General features: G+C 34.1%; 2 protein-coding genes across 4 annotated transcripts in view; one reads left to right on the plus strand and one right to left on the minus strand.

The window, feature by feature from the left end:
- Positions 1 to 527: 527 nt before the first annotated feature.
- On the minus strand, positions 528 to 13,541 carry LOC123528655 (IQ and ubiquitin-like domain-containing protein). Its single transcript, XM_045308545.2, has 15 exons — positions 13,418 to 13,541; positions 12,355 to 12,649; positions 11,788 to 11,904; positions 10,609 to 10,758; positions 9,523 to 9,682; positions 9,018 to 9,152; positions 8,113 to 8,280; positions 6,045 to 6,376; positions 5,183 to 5,393; positions 4,185 to 4,360; positions 3,456 to 3,626; positions 2,800 to 2,976; positions 2,135 to 2,383; positions 1,520 to 1,705; positions 528 to 1,083 (listed from the first exon to the last, which is right to left on the minus strand). Exons 2-15 carry the CDS (start codon positions 12,637 to 12,639, stop codon positions 919 to 921), a joined length of 2,682 nt encoding a protein of 893 aa, XP_045164480.2. The 5' UTR covers positions 12,640 to 12,649; positions 13,418 to 13,541; the 3' UTR covers positions 528 to 918.
- Positions 13,542 to 13,584: 43 nt separating this feature from the next.
- Positions 13,585 to 23,188, plus strand: part of LOC123528657 (dynein axonemal heavy chain 12-like) — an 89,078-nt gene continuing 79,474 nt past the window's right edge. For all 3 annotated transcript variants that reach the window (XM_053521946.1, XM_053521947.1, XM_053521945.1), the window contains exons 1-5: positions 13,585 to 13,743; positions 16,026 to 16,300; positions 16,548 to 16,638; positions 18,775 to 18,801; positions 22,989 to 23,178. In XM_053521946.1, coding sequence (XP_053377921.1) covers positions 16,026 to 16,300; positions 16,548 to 16,638; positions 18,775 to 18,801; positions 22,989 to 23,178 — 583 coding nt within the window. In that variant the 5' untranslated portion in view covers positions 13,585 to 13,743. The remainder of the gene's footprint in view (positions 13,744 to 16,025; positions 16,301 to 16,547; positions 16,639 to 18,774; positions 18,802 to 22,988; positions 23,179 to 23,188) is intronic.

Consider the following 23,188-nt stretch of genomic DNA (forward strand, 5'->3'; position numbering starts at 1 on the left):
TCGCAATACCGGTCACCTGTTACCAATATATGTTACCAATACCAAATAGCTGTTGTCTCCCCTGATATCGATTTTTCTGAGGTCAATTCTTCCTCATGATACTCCTGAACTGAGAGTTGTCAGATAACAGAATTTAAATTTGTATATCAGGCCATTTTCTCCGAAGTATGGTTTCTAATAAACAATAGATATTTGTTTGTTGGGTTTAACGACACATTGACACAATTAGAGGTCACGTGGCGACAATTTCTAGCTTTTGATGCCCAAGATGCTCAATGGCATGAGAGGTAGGTGGCTAGAACCAACAGCCTTCTGGATGGCTCTCTCATATGCAAGAATTCTACACATCTAGCGAGTTTTCCAAGGGCGAGTGATTCGAATTCAGCGACCAGAAACAATAGAGGTACTGTCTTGGATATTTCATTATTCATTTTCAGCATACTTCTATAGATCAAATGTAGCAAAATATGTAGGTTAAGCTTTTATCCTTCTTGGTAGGCGAAACAAAAATAAAACAAGCAAGAGTCTCGAATATCATTTCATTTAATTAATGTATTTATCACAGTTATTCTCAATAAAATACAGTAAGACATTCTGATAATGTCCTAATAACAAAGGCCTAACACACATTCATGCAGGCAGTAAAATTAGACTTAAAACACTAAACCATTTAAATTTTCAGTATCGTAGCTCAAAGCATTTTAGTAACGTTATATGTTTAAAGAACATATCTAATAGCAATACAATATTAAAATCACAGTTCATTTTGTCTGTTTATCCTTAATCATATGTGACAGTGTCCAGTCTTCATGATTTGTAGCTCAACGTCATGATGTCATACATTTCCATTACCTCGCAACTAAATGTAATGGTGGTAGTTAACTATTCATTAACTTAAACGTTAACTTGAAATTGGTGTCACTGTACTGAAACTGCTTGTCCCTGTATTGAGGGTCCTGAACGGGTATCACGCTCATTGGCACGTTCCTTCACGTGCTCAGCAATACCAGGAAGTCTAGAGAAGTAATTCCGTGCCAACACGTGTTTTTGCTGTACTTTCTGTATGAACACGTTACCGTAACCCTGAAAATAAGTTACAATGACCGTAAACTATCACACATTGCTAAACTATCACACATTGCGAGGCTTTGAATGTGCATGAAATCTCTGAATATCAAATATTACCTTTTTTAAATTTATATTTACCCGACTAGCTATCAATCCTTTTTTATGTAGATTTAAGGCACTGACGTCAAGTTTTATTCTATAAATTATACATGTACACTGTATTAAAATCGTGATCAAATGTCACAGCCAGAAACGTATCAGTTACACCAAGTCGCCACTTCACATTACTACTTATATATAGTGAAAATAAAGGTAATGAATTACGGCCCCTTAATTAAGGGTAGAATTTCTTCCACCTTATTTCGAATAAGTTCAACACAAGATTTCCTGAGGTACTGACTGTTAACGGCACATCAATATGTTCACTCATACAAAATATATGAAATATTACCTCCTCCAAACTGACAAGTTTCTCATGGGCAGAAGCCTCATCTTTGGTGAGAAGTATGCAGTTCCATGGTGACCATTCTTCATGTTTGTTCCAGCGTACCAGAGTGAGATCAAACAGGTCATCCCAAGCACTGAGAATACTCTGTCCACCCCAAACCTTGTCAACCAAGTAACGCAAATCATGCTCCTAAATACACAAAATAAAGTTTAACGCATAGTTCAACATTTTTGTAATGATTCTGTGAGACTCAATGTTTGTTAAAAACAAGTATCAAACAGAGCTTAAAAGTTATATCAAATGCATTTTCATTACAAGTTTTTCAGAGAATTATTGTATAGAAATATGAGTGAAATATACGTTATATTTAAATCTGATTTATATTCTGCACTGGTATGAGACTACAAAATGGGAAAAACTTGGTTCAAACTTTAACATTATAAAAAGTAAATGAAAATAAAATGTGTTTGTCACACAATCTTTCACTGGTGAACACTAGATCTTATATTTTTGCTTAGGGCTACGCCACCTGCGAAATATCTTCTATAACTGCAATATATGACAATGACCTAAGGTCTTGCATACGGCATGTAGATTTAAAGCAGACTTAATACAAACCTGCAACAAAAATGCAATTTTGGAACCATCACCAACAAGCTCTTCAGCTTTACGAAGCTGTTTGAGAAGGAATCTGTAGAGACTGTAATCTTGTCTGACTCTAGCATCGTTGTCGATCTTTGTACATCTACGACACTTTCCGACATTGCGGGAGTTAGACGACAGGCCAAACTCTGTAGAGGGGAGGTAACTGTTGCAACTTGGACAGAAATAGATGTTCTTTCGTAACACAGATGGATCTTGAGGTACCTGGAAAAAAACGCATATAACTGATATCAGTCAAAATGAAACAGGAGAGTTAGTAATCCCTGGTAAAGCTAAATCCAATCCTGGTGTTTCTAGAAATTCATTGAACTATGTATTATGAAATTCCCACAAAATGAATAAAATCTTTGAAGTGACAATATATGTTATTTTTACTTCACCACTTCAGTATATGTAGATTGTCTGGTTAAACACTCTTTTACCTATGCTTTATATAAGCCCAGCTGATGAGAGCTGGAAAACAAATGGAGTTTATTTCATTTACCTGGTATATTTTTTCTCAGGGAACCAAAACCTTAAAATGATATTTTTTATTACCATCTAGATTAAGCTGCTTACTTATTTTACTGTTCGGTAGAGCTAACTAGTAACAATAAACATTGTATTATATAGATACATACCTTGAGGAGTTTGGCTGCCTCTGGGTTGAATGTGGGTGTTTTGATGTACTGTAAGAACAGGGTTGAGATACGTTTTCTTAAACCATCTAGATTACTCTCTTTTACTCCACGCATCAGTAAATCAGCCTCCCGATCTATCAACTCTATGATTTCTTGTGTCAGTTTGCAATCGTGTTCCTGTAGATACACAAATGGGACTTTAAATATCCTGAATTAATGCATAACACATACACACACTGTACATTACAACATTCTTTGAGCGTTCAAATAGATACTTTTAAAATTTCAATATTTGAACATAATTACAACAAAAGAAATGAAAACTAGAAGATTTGTGGTAAGCCATATTTGTACCTATCTGTTATAGCTACAGCTAACTTTAAGATCTGTTGCAGGGTTTTAAGCCACAACAACATAGTTAAGGTAACACTACATCTTTTCAGCTTTGATGTTAGTGGAAACCCAGGCAGAACCATGAAATTTTCCAGAAGACAGTCCAATGGCTTCCTCAAATGTGACTGAAACAACTGTATACCTCAAATAGAGTTTCACCAGGTAAGTAATTCAAAGCCAGCAAGTTACAAGTTTACAATGCAGGGCACATTTTAAGAATATGTCAATGTGATCGATTACAAATGGAATAACTTTGAATATACCTTCACAGTATGTTTGAGAGTAAGCAATACATCAAGCCGCTCATCCTGTGTTAGGAATTTCATGTTGATACTGTTATATATGTCTCGAAGTTCCTTGGCACGTATTGTAAATGGTGTGTCCATTTCTGTATGTTTACCATCAAAACCTCTCCATTTCTTTGGAGCAGCAGCCTAAAACAATACAAGTACCATGTATAACTATACTATTCTAGCTCCAAGAACCTTGCCATTGGTTAAGATAAAAACAGTCCGAGAAATAACCATTGGGCAATCAGACTGGATTAGATCAAGACCATGCAAAGAAACAACCAGTCAGATATTGAGTTTTGTGACTGAACTCTAAACTCGATAACAAAGCTCTCCGACTCTTTAGATGAAAAACGGTCTTAAAGTTAATGCAACAGAGTTACACCTTACTGTAACAATTTGCAAATATCATAAATTATTGTTGATTTGAATACTTTCAATGAATTTTGAGATGTAAAAACTTCATTTTTCATGAGGGACCAATATATAGGACTTTGTGGTTGAGCAAATTTACAAAATTATATCATTACAAACAATTGAAATTCCCGTTAATCTTTTCTTTAGAACGTGAAATCAAGCGTTTTGTGTCCCCAATAAAAAGCTGTTTTGGTCAAACTACAACATTTCATTCAAAGAAAATTGATTTTCAGATCCATCTATGTGACTTTATTAACCCTCTGGACACTTTCTGCATGTTGTTACCTTATCAAGGAAGTCTTGTATTCTCTTGTCCTTGTTTTCACCGTCAGCCTCTAGTTTGTGTCGGCCGATTGACGCTATAAGCTGCGTCTCCTGATCCAGTAACATACAAAGAGCAGCTTTCCTTTCAGCACCAGTTAATGTTTGATCTATTCTTGCCAACTCTTCCTGTCTCCATTCTGTAAAAAGTATCAAAAACCTTTACAAATAAAACTGTTAATAGAAAATTACTGTAAAAGCAGAAATTTTCATGACGATTTTATTTTCGCTATATTCGCTAGGCCCTTCATCTCGCAAAAATTAATCCTCATGTAAATATTCACCATTGGTATAATTCAAATTCAAGTAGGATACCAGTTTTACAATTTCGTGAATATTAAACGTCGCAAACATATTCAAAATTTAAAATTCGCGAAAGTTTGACGCAGCAAATTTTTTTACTTTTACAGTAATACATAGTTTCTCCACAATTTGTTGTTTACATTGATTCCGCAGCTTTCTTCTCTGATAAATAAATAATGTCAAAGTCAAGAAGGTTTAAAAGTGTGAAAGACAAATAAAAACACTGAATAATTTGTAAAAATATGAAACCAGAACAAGAAAGAAGCAAATAAACACCACATCAGCTGTCACCATTTTGTTTAGCTGGTTCATTTCTATGGCAATTTGTGTTAGAAGAAACATTTCATAAACAGTTATAATAATTCTTTGTTCAACTTTCTGCTGAATGTAAAAATTACTATGAAATCTTTATCATTTGTGTGTGATTGTTTTTATGTAACTTGTGGTTGTATCAATCAAGAAAATTAAACCACAATGAACAAATAATCTTGATTCAACATTTTTCTTTAAAATTAGGAACCTATGAATGTACCCACAAATAGCCATTTATTGTTTTGTTCCTATTATCATAAACATTACTCTTAATCAAGAGACATATTATGGAGATCTTATTTTCAAAAATGACTCAAACAACAAACTCAATCCGCAAATGATCATACTTTCTAATGCATGATATAAGAGATCAAAATCTTCTTTTGTCTTTGGATTCATCCTTCTTTCAAATTCCTTCTTTATTCTATCAGCTTTTTCTTTCTTCTTCCTAATTTCTTCTTGTCTTTCAAAGTCTAAACGTCTTCTCTTATCATCTTTCAATTTCTGTACATATTGTTTGGCAAGCCATCTTCTATAATATTTCTGTATTATTATAACCTGAAATGAACATAAATCTAGGCTTAAGATCAACTCAAAAGAAGAAAAAACAAAACAAAGAATATTGCATCTAAAACATTTGTTGAACATTAAATGCATTTTCATTTTAAAAAATCCTAATACTGGGAGAAACTTAAAAATATTAACTTATTTCTATTTTTTTCCATTATTATTTGGACTATGTAACTTTGAAATTCTGACAACAGACTATCAGTTTCACAGTATGTAGTTCTCTTTTAATATTTGATAGTAATATTTTGGCTTATTTAAAGAAACATTCTGCTACTTTTACAAATCAAAACTAGAAGTAAGTCCAAAATACACATGTATATCCCTTAGAAAAATAGCAGTCTGTTGAAAGATGAGATACAAATCAACAAATAAGAACCATAACTCAAGATATTATGACACGGTCACCTTCAAAATCCTTTCTTCAGTACATCTACACATACACTAATAGGTATTTATTTATGCACGTCTAAGCAAATTTCATGTAATAATGAATAAGAAGTTTAGCATAGAAGACTTCAGTGTGTAAACAGAAAACAACACAAGCAAATGTCTATATTCCTCTGGCCCTAAGGATCTTCTCTTGTAACTTTTTAGATTTGTAGCTAACACACTTAAAGAATAAGTGGGAGGAAAACTAACCCTCGATAATATCATGCTATGATGCTCATCTGCTGTCGTGTATTTTTGAGGTGTGACCAATTTATCCTCCATATTTGAAACATACACACCAATCCCTGTCATTTGTGTTGATGTATCATTTGTTGTTTGTTGAACACGATGAAGCTGCTCCACAGTCTGGGTATCGCGGCAATATTTCTCGATACCAGACGGTGGTCTCGGCTTTTGCATAGTCTGTGCCGAGGCATGATGATACTCTATTGATGTTTTTTTATGACGATACCCACCCAGGAATGGTTTCTTTCTTGTAGTTCTTTCAATTTCAACTACAACATCTTTGTATGTGCTGTCTTCTGCAAAAACAAAAAAAAAACATGGTAAGTTAAGTTAACAGCAAAACACTCACAGTCTACATTATATTTTGTATATCAGAAATTTAATATATATAGATCCTGGAACTGTCTTATACGCAGTATAAGAAGATATAATTACATGATTTAGTATTCAAAAGTAAGTTTACACTAGCTTTTTCACATGAAAGCAAACAATGTTTATTACTTGTTGTTCCTTATGCAAAGAGAATAACTGAACTATCATATATTGATCAAATCTCAAAGCGACGTTTTAGTAACTTCCCCTGATATTCCAGAATAATGATAATAAAGTCTTTATTTAACGAGGCAACACAGTTGGGTGTACCCATGCAGTTTTCCCTGTGAGCCTCAAATGTACATATATACAGTAAACATAAATTAACAAAAGTAAACAAAGACATGAAGGGATTACAATGCAAAATAAGAGGATCACATGAAATTTACATAAAGAAGGTAATAGAATAAACAACATGGTTTTATGTAAGGTTACACTGAAAGCAAAAGTAATGAAACAAACAATATACAGTCATTTGTTAATTATTTACAGTTTTAAATAAGTACTTCTGATATCAAATAATATCATAACTCTCATGTGGTTGATAGGTGTTGTTGCCCACTAGAGAACCACCATTTTAAATAATTGCCTTTAAATGTGTTCAAGTTTGTTGATGTTCTTATATCATAAGGAAGTGAGTTCCATAATTTTGCACCGGAGTATGCCAATGATTTTCTGCAGAATTCAAGTCGAGGTTTTGGAACTAAAAGTAGTCTTTGATCATACGATCTCAATGACCTATTTTCAGTATATGTAAATAGTTGCTTCATGTAACTAGACTATAAATACCTATAACAAGAGCTGTCGGAGGACAGCAACGCTCGACTATTCAACAGCCTTGTCAATTGAATTAATACGAAAGTCGAAAAAGGGGCATAATTTTGTAAAAATGGGAAAAAGGGTTATGGAACCTTCACAGTGCTTATCAGCTCATAAAGTGAACAAGTGCGTGAAGTTTCAATCCTTTCCCATAGGTGGATACTGAAATACCAGCTTACATACAAAAACTTAACCAAAAACTGCTAAGTCGAAAAAGGAGCATAATTTTGAAAAAAATGCAAAGTATAGACTTATGGGACCTATACAGTGCATGTCAGATGATGACAGTGAACAAGTGTGTGAAGTTTCAATCCATTCCTATTAGTGGGTACTGAGATACCAGCTTACATACAAAAACTTAACCAAGAATTTCTAAGTCGAAAAAGGGGCATAATGTTGTAAAAAAGCAAAATAGAGTTATGGAACCTGTGCAATGTAGGTCAGTTTATCACAGTGAATAAGTGTGTGAAGTTTCAATCCATTCCCACAAATGGTTACTGAGATACCAGCTTACATACAAAACCTTAACCAACAATCTCCACGTCGAAAAAGGGGCATAATTTCGTAAAAAAGCAAAATACAGTTATGGAACCTTTGCAATGTAGGTCAGTTTATCACAGTGAATAAGTGTGTGAAGTCTCAATCCATTCCCACAAGTGGTTACTGAGATATCAGTTTACATACAAAACCTAAACCAAATCGGGACGCAGACGCAGACGCCGACGCATGGGTGAGTCCAATAGCTCTACAATTCTTTGAATAGTCGAGCTAAAAATTCAGTGAAATATATCATGGCTCTTCAAATTCAGGAAATGGTATGAAACACACAAAAAAGTCAAACCTGTTTGCACTCTAACAGTGATCACATCAGGCATGTGATATTCCTGCCGTGGTCTGTATGCTTTGATGGGCGTGTTTACTGGATCAGCTGATTGTAGTTCCAGCTGTATGGTTCCATTGGGGCCCACGCCCAGATCTGCTAGGGTGGTTGCATCAGTCATTGTCTTACCTATATGGGAACATGAATCATGTTTAACATTTCACTTACACAGTGACTCCTTAAGTTACTTATGTATCAAATCAGGTATACATCTTGTTTTGTAGTTACACACATGCAATTTATGTAAAACATTATTCCGATTTTCTGATTTATTCTTACAAATTATCCTGCTTACTAACATTTTTTTTATATACACTGTATTTCTATTTATTCACAATGAGAACTACTACAAAAGGAATGCTAGAGTATAATTCATTATGCCTGTTACAATCATGTATAGGCCTAATAAGTAGCTATGCTACTGGTTACCCTATACACACTTATCTGGCTAATCTGGTGCAAATTAAAGTAAAATGTCTGATAAAAATCCATAAATGTTTATGTAAAGCTAAAGTCATAGTTTTTTCTTAGATAAGTAAAATCAATCAAGTGGATAGGTAGAGAAAGGGGTGAAGAAGCAAAATAACTGATATTTATTACTTTAGTAGAATTCATACAATAGAATATAAAAACAACTCAAAAATAAAGCATATGGCTATCAATGAATGCAGTGGAAATGTTCTGGGGTTTTTTTTTTGGTTTTGTTTTTTGTTTTTTTGACCTGACTTACTCTGGGGAAAAAAGTGATATATGGGAGCAGCAAATCCAGTCAGATTTTTTTTTACAAATTCAGGCCCCCAACTCCACCCCAGAATATATAAAGGGTTGGTCTATTACATGAATGTTTGCTAAATCTACAGACTTACCATCAAACATGAGCATAATGAGATTGACTGGCATCTTTAATTCAGAGCTGAAATATTGTTTCAACTGCTCCAAGGTCTGCCCAAGGGTGCAGGCCTGGGTCACCACTTGTCCACTCGGCATTAACACAAACTTTACTGAAATATTAAATTATTAAAATGCATAAGTTGCTGTAATTATGTTTTCAAAACAAATAAAAATATATCAAAATTAACATAAGAATTATAAGAAAGATTTCATCATTGAATGCATCTATAAACCTTTTTAGTGCATACAAGCCAGCAAGCACAGATGTACCAGACCAGACCAATATCAGCAAACCAATATCTGTTTATGATATTGGTCAGACATTAAGCTGGTATCAGACATCAACATCTAATCCCTATCCAATGAATTTGTACAACTGATACTAGGCCAATATTGAAAACCATATCAGTCCAGTTTTGGCCTGAAATATAAAACTTTCTAAGTTATAACTGGTTTTCAACATTGCTAGTAAATTATTACCTGTGGCTGTAGCTTCCAAGTTGACTTTTGATCTTGGAGTTACAGCATGTGGATCAACATCAGGTTCTTGTTGCTTGTTTACCTCTGTTTCCGTGCCAACTGTTTGTTCCTGGTTAACAGGTGTTGGTGCAGGGGCAGGTTGTTCATCATCCTTACCATCCTTAAAACAAAAGTTGTTAATTTAGGGCTTAAACACATAATCACATGCCACAAACCACTATAATTTCATTAGTCTGAAGGCTAAACACAATCTTGTTCTGGGTTCTTTGTGCAGTTGATAAACTTTTTCTCCAGCAATGAATTATCACGCCTAAGGTCTGCTGTGCACAATGATATTGTTAAACCTAAATGCTCCACAAAGTATGTAAAAAGATACATAATGTTCTTCCCTTCATTCAAAGCAAAACAAGAGCACCGCCTTGCGGGTGCTGACGCTCATCTGATTTCTTTGTATAATAGAAATATTGTCCTTCCCATGATTTTCTAAGTCTAAAAAGGGCCATCATTCTTGCAAAAAGCAGGATGGAGTTATGTTTCTTGATGTACAGTGTCTGCTTATGATGGTGAAAACTGTTGCAAGTTTTAAAGCAATAGCTTTGATAGTTTATGAGAAAAGCTGACTTAAACATAATACTCAACCAAGAAAACTGATTTTCTAAGTCCAAAAGGGGCAATAATTATTGCAAAAAGCAGGATGGAGTTATATTTCTTGATGTACAGGGTCAGCTTATGATGGTGAACAAGTATTGCAAGTTTCAAAGCAATAGCTTTGATAGTTTAAGAGAAAAAGTTGACCTAAACATAAAACTTAACCAAGAAATCTGATATTTTCTAAGTACAAAAAGGGCCATAAATCTTGCAAAAAGCAGGATGGAGTTACGTTTCTTGCTGTACAGGGTCAGCTTATGATGATGAACAAGTGTTGCAAGTTTCAAAGCAATAGCTTTGATAGTTTAGGAGAAAAGCTGACCTAAACATAAAACTTAACCAGGCAACGCCGACGCCGACACCGATCAAGTGATGACAATAACTCATCATTTTTTTCAAAAAATCAGATGAGCTAAAAATGACAACTACAACTGCTACCTTAGATTCAGGTTCTTTTTCTGTAACTTGCTCTGTTTTTTCTTCTTTCATTTCTTCTTTTGCCTCCTCTTCTTTCTCTCCCTCTAATTTTGTTTCTTCTGTGACTGTTTCATCTTTCTGTTCTGCAGGTTTCTCTTCCGACTTCTCTTGCTGCAGCAAACATATATTTTAATTGAACTAAAACTGACTGCTGCATGGTGATAATCCTAGTTTTTCTGGCCATAAATTGTTTTGGTGGTTTAACATCATTTTCAACAGTATTTCTGATATACATCACTATCAGTTAACCAATCCAGTGTTCATAAATTGTGCCAAAGTTCCGACACCTGTGTCACTCCAACAAGTTACCAAATTGTCATTAGTCATATGGAGAATGACTTGAGATGCCTTTAGAGTTTAGATAGGAAGCAAATGTGACATACAGACTGACAGTCTTTATGAGCCACAAAATGGTGGTCATTGCAGTACAGAGACGCCTATTCAGAAAGTTTCTATAGTTTTTATCTTGAGCCATACAACTCAATATGAGCCGTGCCATGGGAAAACCAACATAGTGGGTATGCGACCAGCAAGGATCCAGACCAGCCTGCGCATCCGCGCAGTCTGGTCAGGATCCATGCTGTTCGCTAACAGTTTCTCCAATTCCAATAGGCTTTAAAAGCGAACAGCATGGAGCCTGACCAGACTGCGCGGATGCGCAGGCTGGTCTGGATCCATGCTGGTCGCACACCCACTATGTTGGTTTTCTCATGGCACGGCTCATATATTTCATTTCGTATAATTCTTAAATCATTCAATCAGTGCAGCTCAGCCAGTAGCTCATACATAGTAACTGACATATTGCGTGTCTTTTAATTTCAATGTATTTTCCTATATTTATATTTTGGATCCTAAAACAAATTACTTATTGTTCCAGAAAAGTCCTGGATATGTTTTCTGTCATTTTTAATTATATGATAATAAAAAAAGATTGAAATGTAATAAAAGTTTATGTTTTTAGAAGAAGAACTGAAGTTCAGATTTATTTTTCACTTTTCATCCTTTTTAATTCATATATTTATTCACTTTTAACAAAATGTGTTGTACATATATCAGTTACTGGACACAGACTATGTTTTCACTAAATGTCTAGAGTCTGACTAGTTAAAGTAAGGAACCTAAGTTTAGCAAACACTGTACCTGTTCAGTTTGGTCACCCTGAGGTTCTGCTGTACCCTCTGGCTGGGCCTCACCCTCGGATTTATCAGTTTCCTCAGCTGTTTGCTCTGTTGTCTCTGGTTTTACTTCTGATGTTTCCTGTCATATCATTAAAAATTTCTTTTACTAAGTAAATTTGATGACTCACAAAAGATCTTGATAAATATTTTATCTAAAGTTCATAAAATCTTGTCCGCAGGTATACTTTCCTGTTACATACTTTTGGAAATTATATGTACCTGTAGACATTATAATTAACAGGTTCAGTCTCATTCCAAACAGATATATCACTGAAAACCAATTTGTTAAGAAGTTGTTTTTTTTACAGAAAATACTAAACAATAGAAACAAGGATATATGGAATAACTATTTAACAGAATTTGTATATCCATGAAAAGCCAATATCTATAATTTTGGCCATTATTATTTTCTCCATATTTCTTAGGAACCCATCCTTCAAGAGCTTTGTTGTATTTTTGTTGTTCTATAATGACTGCCATTGTTAAATCTTCTATATAAAATGTGAGAGAAGACAGTGGGAGATGTTACCTTTTTCTCATCTTCTTGTGTTTCTTCTTGTTTTTCTTGATCTTCCTTAGGTGCTGGATCTTCACCACGACCATCATCCTGCTGCTGCTGTTGTTGTTCCGCAGATTCTGGGGCAGGTGGGGCACCCTCTGCTTCACCCTGGGCTGGGGTGGCCTCTTCACCTGTTTGGGCTGGTGCAGCTTCTTCACCCGTTGGGGCTTGAGGGACTTCTTCCTCAGTTGGGGCTTGAGGGACTTCTTCCCCAGTTGGAGCTGGAACCCCGTCCTCACCAGTTTGGTCTGCCATTTCTTGAAACCTAGAGAATAATCTATTGGATTTATCCAGTATTGGAAGACACCTATATCAGATATTATACTGCCACCCCATTGTATCGATCCATTCATTGCATTACTAAGTTTTAGCATGGCTGCTTGTAGTTGACGCTGCCACATAAAATGACATTTCCTTGACATTCTTTGCATGGTTAGAAGGGAGAGGAATTAAATGATTGCATACTGATGAAATATACAGGCAAGCTGTATTTTCTTAATCGCACTCAACGGTAAACATTAACTAGATCGATACAATGGGGTTCCAGGCTACAGCATAATGCCACAGATGATGAAACAAAGTTTTTAGTAACAACCTATTCAAATGCACACTGACCCTCCTTCGGCAAGTCTCTAGTTTACTGGTCACAGTTGCTGTGAATAGCGCTCATGCTCTCATTCAGCCTTAAGAATAAGTTGTAAGATACCACAAATTTATGTTTTCATCACTAAACATTTTAATCATGTGTTGACAGCTTGCGATTTTAGGGTATTTGACGTATAGTTGCACCCTGTTAACCAGAGATACTCTTCTGCTTCTAAATGTGTTACACTACTCCAGAGGTGCCATGCAGGCATATTATGAGAAGAATTAAAGACGTCCATGGTTAAGATTTTTTGTAAAAACTCACAGCCTGAGGTCATACAAAGCCTATAAACATTAAAAGATATCTGAGGAATATTTATTCTCGCCTAAATAATGCGCGTACATAAATTATCAACTTATAAATCAATGGATTCCACTTAAAATATACCTTTTTCACTAATTTCTCAGCTAAGAACATTGGTGGCAGCCATTACTGATATTGTTTCATTACGTCATGGCAACGGGACGCTTATCACATAACGGTTATTACATACAATTTGATTGGACGAATTACTGAAATTAACCAATCGCAAACTCGCTTACAGACATTTTCGTTCAACGGGCACTGAGTTGGGACCTAAACAACCAGCGTAAACGGTCAAAATATCAAAGTTTTTTCTGATGATTTACTTATTATGTGATCCACTTTACATGACATTGAGGACGTATTCTTACTGAGGAATAATTAAAGTATTACTTCGCTGACCGTCGAAGGTATATCATTTGTTATAGATCAGTGTGCTTCTTTGATTAAATTGCTCGAACACCCGTGGCCGTGTGACTGAATAAACGCGTAGGCACAAGGCCAGTATATGTCAGATAGAACGGAACATGTTAGGAGTAAAATTATTAAATGAATGTTTATCTCCCAATTAAATTTCTTCAGAAAGGATTGAGTAGCCTTAATTGGAGGCCAAGTGGTACTGTCTTTTTCACTAACCTCTACCCAAGGCCATGATACTGAAGTAATTAAATGTCAGTAGTCAGTACTAAAAAAGAAAAGAAGAACTTACGACACTGCATTTTTTTTTATATTAGAAGCAGATCTGTTGAATATATAAATTTGTGTTACAGTGCTTTAGGGTATAGCAGATTTTACGGTATAGAGGATAGGTTGATAACTTCTGTATTTAGACTTGAATTATTGTATAAATTTTCATATCATTCTTTAACTGGCATGCAGACGGACATTCTGACATACATTTTAAATTACGTGTTCAAAAATTTTGTTTTATGAATTCAATATATTAAAAAAAGAACAAAAAAAAAACAACTAAAGGAAACAAACTTAGATCAAATTAAATATAATTTAATTAGGATAAATTAGATCACATCCATATTTATCAATATTATATTATTTATAATATTATCAATATGTAATAAAAAGGAGTTCAAGACATACTGTTATACATATCAAACAGCATAATAATATTCAATATTCAAGAAAAACGCAGTACATAAATCACAAACAAAGGTTTCTGAGAAAAACTTAATACTCTATAATGCATCAATATTTCAACACCAGATAACCTGAATCACTATAATGTAATGTGACTGAATATAATAAATACTTTTCTATTATTGTACCTATAATAACAAGATTGAATAAAAAGCCTAAGTCTTCACAACAAAGCTATTATCCTTTTAGATTTTTTATATAGATATACATTTTAATAAATGATAAGGGACCTTGATTTGGGTGGGATGGAGAAAAAACTAATTTCGACGTGATCAGACTAATAGAAAAAAACAGAATGAAGTGCCAGTTCAAGAATACCTATATATTTACTTATCTCTAACCTATCAAAGCAGGGAATACACAATTCAAAATGACCAAACAATTCAAAAATTAAAGAATCCATTGACCAACCGGAATTATTGACACAACATAAAGACTGCTTGATTTTGACTAAAGAAAAATTTATATGTTCCACATAATTAACCGATTTTAATGCAAACCATAAAATACGCTAAATGTTCGTTCATCATCGCTTATAGTAATGGCAAACGTTCAATACTGATACATTATGGCCATGCATGGGGGTTAGAGAAAGTAAAAGACTGTCAGGTTTCCTAGGCTACTCAATCCACCTAGTGCTTCCAAACAGTTGTGATAAAAAAAGGTGCAAAAACCTTACACCTTTAATTATTCCCTTAACTGCAAAATATACAAATGAACTGTTATGCAGAAATGAAGACGTTAGTAGGATTAAAAAACAGGATAAAAGCAAAAATATTTGTACTGGAATTATGGTGTAAACATCAATGTAGCCAGTGCTGATTTGAATCCGGAGACCATTTTAACACTGACTACATGTGATGGTAATGTGTTCCACTGAACAAGTGTTCAAGGGAAAAATAAATTTTTGTTGTTTGTTGTGTTATTTTTCATGTGTCATCAAATGAAAATTGAAGCTATCCTTTACTGACTAAATCAGTGTGTATGTAAAAAACATCAGTGAATGAAAAGTATTTGATAGAAATTTGATGTTTCTGAAAAATAATTATACATTATTATTCTGATTTAGAGTAAAAAAAATCTTGGGAAGTTTGTTTAGATGTGGATTTTAAACTAATAGTTGAAAAAATGACCAAAGCTATCATGTACACCTAAAATCAGCGAATATGTAAACAATGGCATGGGGAGAAAAAACACATGAATTTCTATTAAAAGCTGAGTGTTTTTTTTTTCTGTCTGATATACAGAAAAAAAACTACTAAGTTTAATTTCTTTGAATTGGAATGCAGGAAAAATTAGTTAGCTAACCGCTATACCCTAAAGCACTGTACATGTAAAGTATGAGAATTGTATAATATTATTTCAACATTGAATGTTTTAGTAAATTGTTCAAACAACTTGAAACAAAAATATATCTGACACCATGAAAACAGTTTGGTGTGTATGTGCTGCTATATTTATATTTGCAATACACGTTAGGAGGGTTACATTGTATATTTCATTGTTCAGGGAATTACATCTTCTTCATCATTTTCAGATGGCGTCAGTGAACGGACACACAAATGGTGTGAATGGCCATGCAAATGGTGTGAATGGTGATGCAAATGGAATAGATGGTCTGTTTGAAGAAAATAGCCCACGGACTGAATCAAAAAACAGGACCAGACTTGGGGGAATAGGTCCTGATGGATATCCTCGGCTTCCACCAATATCTAAACCAAATGTGCCACAACGTCAGGATCCATATGCCAACAGCAAATTGATGACATTCAGATTGGCTAATCACAAGCAAGCGTTGCTAATGAAAGTGCTGTAAGTTCTTTGATAAATAATATAAACCTTTTTTCATGTCAGGTGTGTATAATTAAATATTTAGACTTTTGTTAAAAGGCATATTTTTAAAATTCACTTTGGAGTGATTATAGATGGAATTAGAGACTGAATATTTAATGCTTAATAATTGAAGTGTGCAAATTGGGATTGCAGTAGAGCTGTGAATGAAATAATTAGAATAAAAGTATAGAGTTTATAGTTTTGTGTCTTTTGATTTGTATTTTAGAGCTGACACAGCAATGAAGTCACATGAGGATACAAGGGATATGATAGAGAGGGAACCATCACCGGACACAGGACCAGATTATCCAGAAGAGGTATTTTAATGCATAATATTCTCAGTCTTGTCTTTTGTTAACAATGTTTTCTCATCATTTAGTAAAACTTGCCTGCATGCATGAAGTAAATATTTTCAAAGAAAGAAAAAAATTATCTGAAATATTTTTATATTGTTGCAGTGGTTGTAAATACACAATACATATACAAACATAATGCTCTTTATTATAGACCAGTGTTTCTCTTCATGTAGCAGGAAATTTTCCTCTTCTTACCATTCAGCTTCTAATCAGGCCAGCCCAGTTAGTTCAGTTGGTTAAGCATAAGACAATGAAAGGTCCTAAGTTGGATTCCCAGGGAGAGATGAATGATGATTCTCAGCGACAGTTTGATAGGAGATATTATGTTTAATCATTCATCTTGCACCTCTGACTCATGTGGGGAAGATGTGATTTTCTTACAAGGAATATGTCAGTATTGGTTAACAATCAGAGGTTTATACTGTAAATTGGCTGACATTGTGTTCCTGAAATACTGCCGAAAATATTTTTAAACTCGCACATTTTCATAAAGGAACATGTAATATTGTTGGATACATACTGAATCTTTCTCAGTACCTATAAGTCTAAAACTAAGTGGAAAACATTAAGGTCCATGTAATAATTACGTTAAGCTTTTGAAAGGGTAAAAAAACTTCACTGCTAAGACGGTTTTCAACAAGATGAATAAAAAATATTTGGTCACATTTAGAACAAAGATTTGTGCTCTCATTTTTTCACAAAAGATTTGTTGAAGAAAGTCAAAATTTAAGGTCCTTTGTATTTGTGTGGAAAAAGTAATTCATTTATTCTGTGCATATACTGTTTCCAGATATATTTTATCAAATGACACATTTAAATTTCTGGATATGTATTTTTATATAAAAGAATTTCAATTTAATTTTCATGAAATGAACTTGTAGTTAAAACTGCCTCCAATTGCAAATCTTGAGCCAAGAAAAAAGAAAGAACTAACTGAAGATGAGAAGAAAATGGTACATTGTTGTTGTATAGTTACATCACTAACAACAGTATTGTTCATGCAAGTCACTTGTATCAAAACGTTGTTAAAAATTGAAGTCACAGAATAGGGAAATGTCATGAATGTGCCATACGGTCTGCAAATGCATTGTAATTCTTTTGTTTGTTTTGGAATGGAAAGAGATCTGTACTGTTTCATTTTTTTTTCATTGATTTATTTGGTTTTTCTTAAAATGTATAATTTTAAACACTTTTACTGGCAATATATAGTTGAAACTCGGTGTCTTAAATTCCAAGGAACTGAGCGTTTTACTTCAAGATAACAGAAATTTGACTTATAATGATAATTTTTCGCTTGTGTTGTGGGCTTGAAATTGTTTTTGAGATAGCTGGAATTTTGAGTTAAGTGTGTTCCAGATATCGAGTTTAAACTGTACTTTTCAAAATTCAAAACAAGGTATTGCTTTGTAATATATGGCCAGTTGAACAACCTTTCATCATAGTCAGTAATATTCGTGTACAATTGTGACCAGAATATTGACTTGTACTTGTTTTCTTTTAAATGATATGACAGTTTTTATTAAAGTAAAAAGGTCTTCATGTAGGTAGGGGAATCCCCTGGGTCTTGTGTGTCTGAATAGTACTTGACACACAGGCTTACAACATGTATTATAAATTATGTTGGGATACATTATTAGAGCACATTACATAATTTCAAATTTAGAAATGAAAATGATGGAACAGGTTCTCTTTCATTGATGTTGTATATTTTATTCTATTGTATAAAACTTGGCTAAAAATAGGGGATAGTTTCTCAAACCATATCTGTAAATACTTTACAGATTATAACACTGTTCCCAAAAAACATACTTAATAAATGTTAATTGATTTAATGTAGAAATGTAAATTCTTCCTGAACCAATGAACCATATAAACAGACATGGTTTATTTCATTTTAGATGCTCTATAGCTCTTTCTTTCAGATTTTCTGACAGTATGAAATAAAGAGATAACAATTTTAATACAATGCTGAATACTTCAGCATGGTTTGAGAAACTAGCCTTTTGTTCTTGTGAATGGATATTGTTTTGCACTATTTGAATTTATATTCCACAAGCACCATTTTTGATACGTATTTTAATATCATGTAATATATAGATGATGAGCAAAGACAGAAGAATCAGAGTGAGTATCTAGTAGTTTGGATTTATCATATAATTGCTTATTATCCTGAGTTTCTGGGTATCCGGAAGTGTAAACATACCACACAGTTACTGAGCATCAAATAGTGTGAACATATCACAAAGGCACTTAAATATCCAGTACTGTGAACATACCACATAGTTACTGAATATCCAGTACTGTGAACATATCACATAGGCACTAACTGCCCAGTACTGTGAACATATCATACAGGTACTAAGTATCCAGTACTGTGAACATATCATGAAGTTACTGAATATCCAATACTGTGAACATATCATATGGGCACTAAATATCAAGTACTGTGAACATGTCATATAGTTACTGAGTATCCAGTATTGCGAACAAATCACAAAGGCACTAACTATCCACTACTGTGAACATATCATACAGGTACTAAGTATCAAGTACTGTGAACATATCTCATCGCTACTGAATATCCACTACTGTGAACATATCATACAGGTACTAAGTATCCAGTACTGTGAACATATCATGAAGTTACTGAATATCCAATACTGTGAACATATCATAGGCACTAAGTATCAAGTACTGTGAACACGTCACATAGTTACTGAGTATCCAGTACTGTGAACAAATCACAAAGGCACTAACTGCCCAGAACTGTGAACATATCATACAGGTACTAAGTATCCAGTACTGTGAACATATCTCATAGTTACTGAATATCCAGTACTGTGAACATATCATATAGGCACTATTAAAGTATCAAGTACTATGAACATATCATATTGGCACCAAATATCCAGTACTTTGAGGTATCACATATTTACTGAGTATCTGGTTACAGTGTGAACATATCACATAGTTTCTAGTATTCACTTTTCAGAAGTGTGCACATGTCACATAGTATTTGATTTGCCAGTAGTGTGAACTCGTATTTACTGACAAAATTATCATATTCTTAATAAACGTTTGGTGTGTTACTCCTGTTTATGACAGCTTAGAACAAACATCTCTCTTAAAAGACAACTTCATGATGTGTTATGCATGTATAGGTATAGGTTACACCAAAAACTTTAGTGCTCAAGAATGGTCAAACATATTGTTCTTAAGTTAAGCATTTGCATAGTTCTGTGTGACAGTAACAACTGAAATGTCTGTTAGGAAAATGCAATACCAAACAACATGGTCTATAAAATTTTAGAAGTCTTTACTATGAACTCGTGACTTAGTATCCTGGACTATGCTTTTTGTACCCAATTAAACGTTATTTTGAATATGATAATTGTAATAATAATCTGTAATGGTATTAGATAGATAGGATTGTGAAGTAGTTTATACTAACATGTTACATATACTAACAGTCTTTTGTTTTCTTTCACATCAGTCTGTTATTTTCAGCATTTTAAGCCTGTGCAGGGTATTAATATCTGTCTTTGTCTTAAATATGATTCTCAGTACATATCCAACAGTGTCTAAATGCAGATCTCCATATGAGGTTCTAAGCACAGGTCAAGGTCACAGAAAGTGGCATGTTGATTTTGATGTTACCAAAGATATGATGCGGATTACATGTATTTATAAAACACAAAATAGGGATTATGGGTCAAGGTATATAGGTCCTGTTTTGTGTGACAGGTCATTGAAATAACTTAACAAATATGACAAGACTCAAAGGTCAAGGTTACACTAAGAATAGAATGCCTACATTTGAACTTTGTTTGAATTATGCTTAGACTGCTAGAGGACCTTGTAGTTCCCTGCCATACTTAATTTTTTTGCCCCCAAAGGGAGGCATATAGTTTTTGAACCATCTGTCCGTCTGTCGGTCCGTCGGTCTGTCAGTCTGTCAGTCTGTCCGCAATTTTCGTGTCCGGTCCATATCTTTGTCATCGATGGATGGATTTTCAAATAACTTGCCATGAATGTGTACCACAGTAAGACGACGTGTCGCGCGCAAGACCCAGGTCCGTAGCTCAAAGGTCAAGGTCACACTTAGACATTAAAGGATAGTGCATTGATGGGCGTGTCCGGTCCATATCTTTGTCATCGATGGATGGATTTTCAAATAACTTAACATGAATGTGTACCACAGTAAGACGACGTGTCGCGCGCAAGACCCAGGTCTGTAGCTCAAAGGTCAAGGTCACACTTAGACTTTAAAGGATAGTGCATTGATGGGCGTGTCCAGTCCATATCTTTGTCATCCATGGATGGATTTTCAAACAACTTGGCATGAATGTGTACCACAGTAAGACGACGTGTCGCGCACAAGACCCAGGTCCGTAGCTCTATGGTCAAGGTCACACTTAGACGTTAAAGGATAGTGCATTGATGGGCGTGTCCGGTCCATATCTTTGTCATCCATGGATGGATTTTCAAATAACTTGGCATGAATGTGTACCACAGTAAGACGACGTGTCATGCACAAGACCCAGGTCCGTAGCTCAAAGGTCAAGGTCACACTTAGACGTTAAAGGTCATTTTTCATGATAGTGCATTGATGGGCGTGTCCGGTCCATATCTTTGTCATTCATGCATGGATTTTAAAATAACTACGCATGAATGTGTGACACAGTAAGACGACATGTCGCGCGCAAGACCCAGCTCCGTAGGTCAAAGGTCCTAAACTCTAACATCGGCCATAACTATTCATTCAAAGTGCCATCGGGGGCATGTGTCATCCTATGGAGACAGCTCTTGTTTTTCTGTTCATTGCCAGTTTCTTACTTATAACTTTGTTTGACTTTTCCAGATTAATAAAATTGTTTCTAATTCAGATTTATTTGATTTTACTTACATAATTACTAATACAAGATTAGTTGTAAGATCTTTCCCTGGTGTTTTCTCTTCCAACCTTTTAAAATATAATTAAGTCATATCTTTTCTTGCAGTTAAGAGTAATTATGATCCCTTATCTATTTCATAGCTGTTTTACCCATTGTATTTGTACCACCACATTCCCTTTCTAAATTAATTAGAAAAAAATACCTAGAAGTATTGTACATATGGTTAAACATCATTCATGCATCAAAGGTTTGAGGAACTTGGACCACTTGAACACTTCATGTTGTGTCTGGCTGTGTTCCATATATTTTTCATGTTTTGATGGCTTGACACCTTGGATTAGTCTACCATTTTGATCATGCTTTTCTGCTCTAATTGAAAGGGCAACATTAGAAAGGCTGATGATTGTTTGTTCTTTAATATGTACAGTTTGCATTATGCACCATTTCAAATGCACTGCAAAAACTAAGTTGGGGGAAATACCACCTGATTAAAATTCAGCATGTAATACATGACTGTAAATTTTGGCACTTATTTAATAGGGACAAATATTCTTTTGGTATAATGTTATCAGGTTTGTTAAATCAATGAACTGGCTTTGTTCCAGATAAAGGTTTATAGTAATCGCCAAATTATATTACGTAGTTTTATTTTTGTAAAGGACACAGCTGATTATACAAATAAAGTGTTCTAATTTCAGTTAAATGAATGATAGATAAAGAACTGAATATTTTTTAAAAAATCATGCCTGTAAAGTTTCTGCAAGAGTTCAGTTTTTATGTACACTGTACTCAATTTTTTTTTATCCACATATTAAAAATCTGCTTACTGAAAAAAAAAAGCAGTTTTAATCTTCCCACATCATATAAGCCACAGTCATATGTTAAAAGCTGTCAGTTACATGCTTGCTGCTTTGTCAAAAGATTATTGGAGTCCTGGGAGAGAGATGGGAAAGTCGACAAATAACTGTAGGGTTGCCTAGCATCCATCCTCATCTGTTATGTTACAAGTTATCTATAGTTTCCAGGAATCAAACAAATGCTGGATAATAAATGATATTCTAACAAGGCATTACAAAAAATAACTTTGTCACAACAAAAAGTATCTTTCAATGTTTTCTTTTCAGATTTTAAGTTCCTTTAATCTGTGAGATTTAAAATTCATAAAAAATTATAATAATGATGCTTTAAGCAAATTTTGTAGCAAAATTTTATAACTGAGAATCATATCCTTAAAATAGTTGTTTAAGATTTCTTTTTACATGTAATTGAAACATTTTAAAGAATAATTTCTTTATTAATATGTCCAGTTCCCTTAAATTCTATTTTATGATTTTTACTTTTCAGTCAGTTGTCTTAAAAAGAAAAATATAGTAATAGAGGTGCTAGCCTTTGTTTAATCTTCTTCCATATATTTAGGTTAACTACCAGTTTATGAGAAAATGTGTTGAGAGTGGCCCAGCCACACCTATGCAGAAGGAATGGGCACACAAGATTGTAAAAATGATCCCAGAGAGGCTTAGATCTACCCCATACATGAAGGAGTGTATTCGGGAACTCTTTGAAGAGATTAAAACAGATTTTACTGCCAGTATGAAGAAATCCATGGGTAAGATATG

This window comes from Mercenaria mercenaria, chromosome 13 (genome assembly GCF_021730395.1).
Source record: "Mercenaria mercenaria strain notata chromosome 13, MADL_Memer_1, whole genome shotgun sequence".
NCBI lineage: Eukaryota > Metazoa > Mollusca > Bivalvia > Venerida > Veneridae > Mercenaria > Mercenaria mercenaria.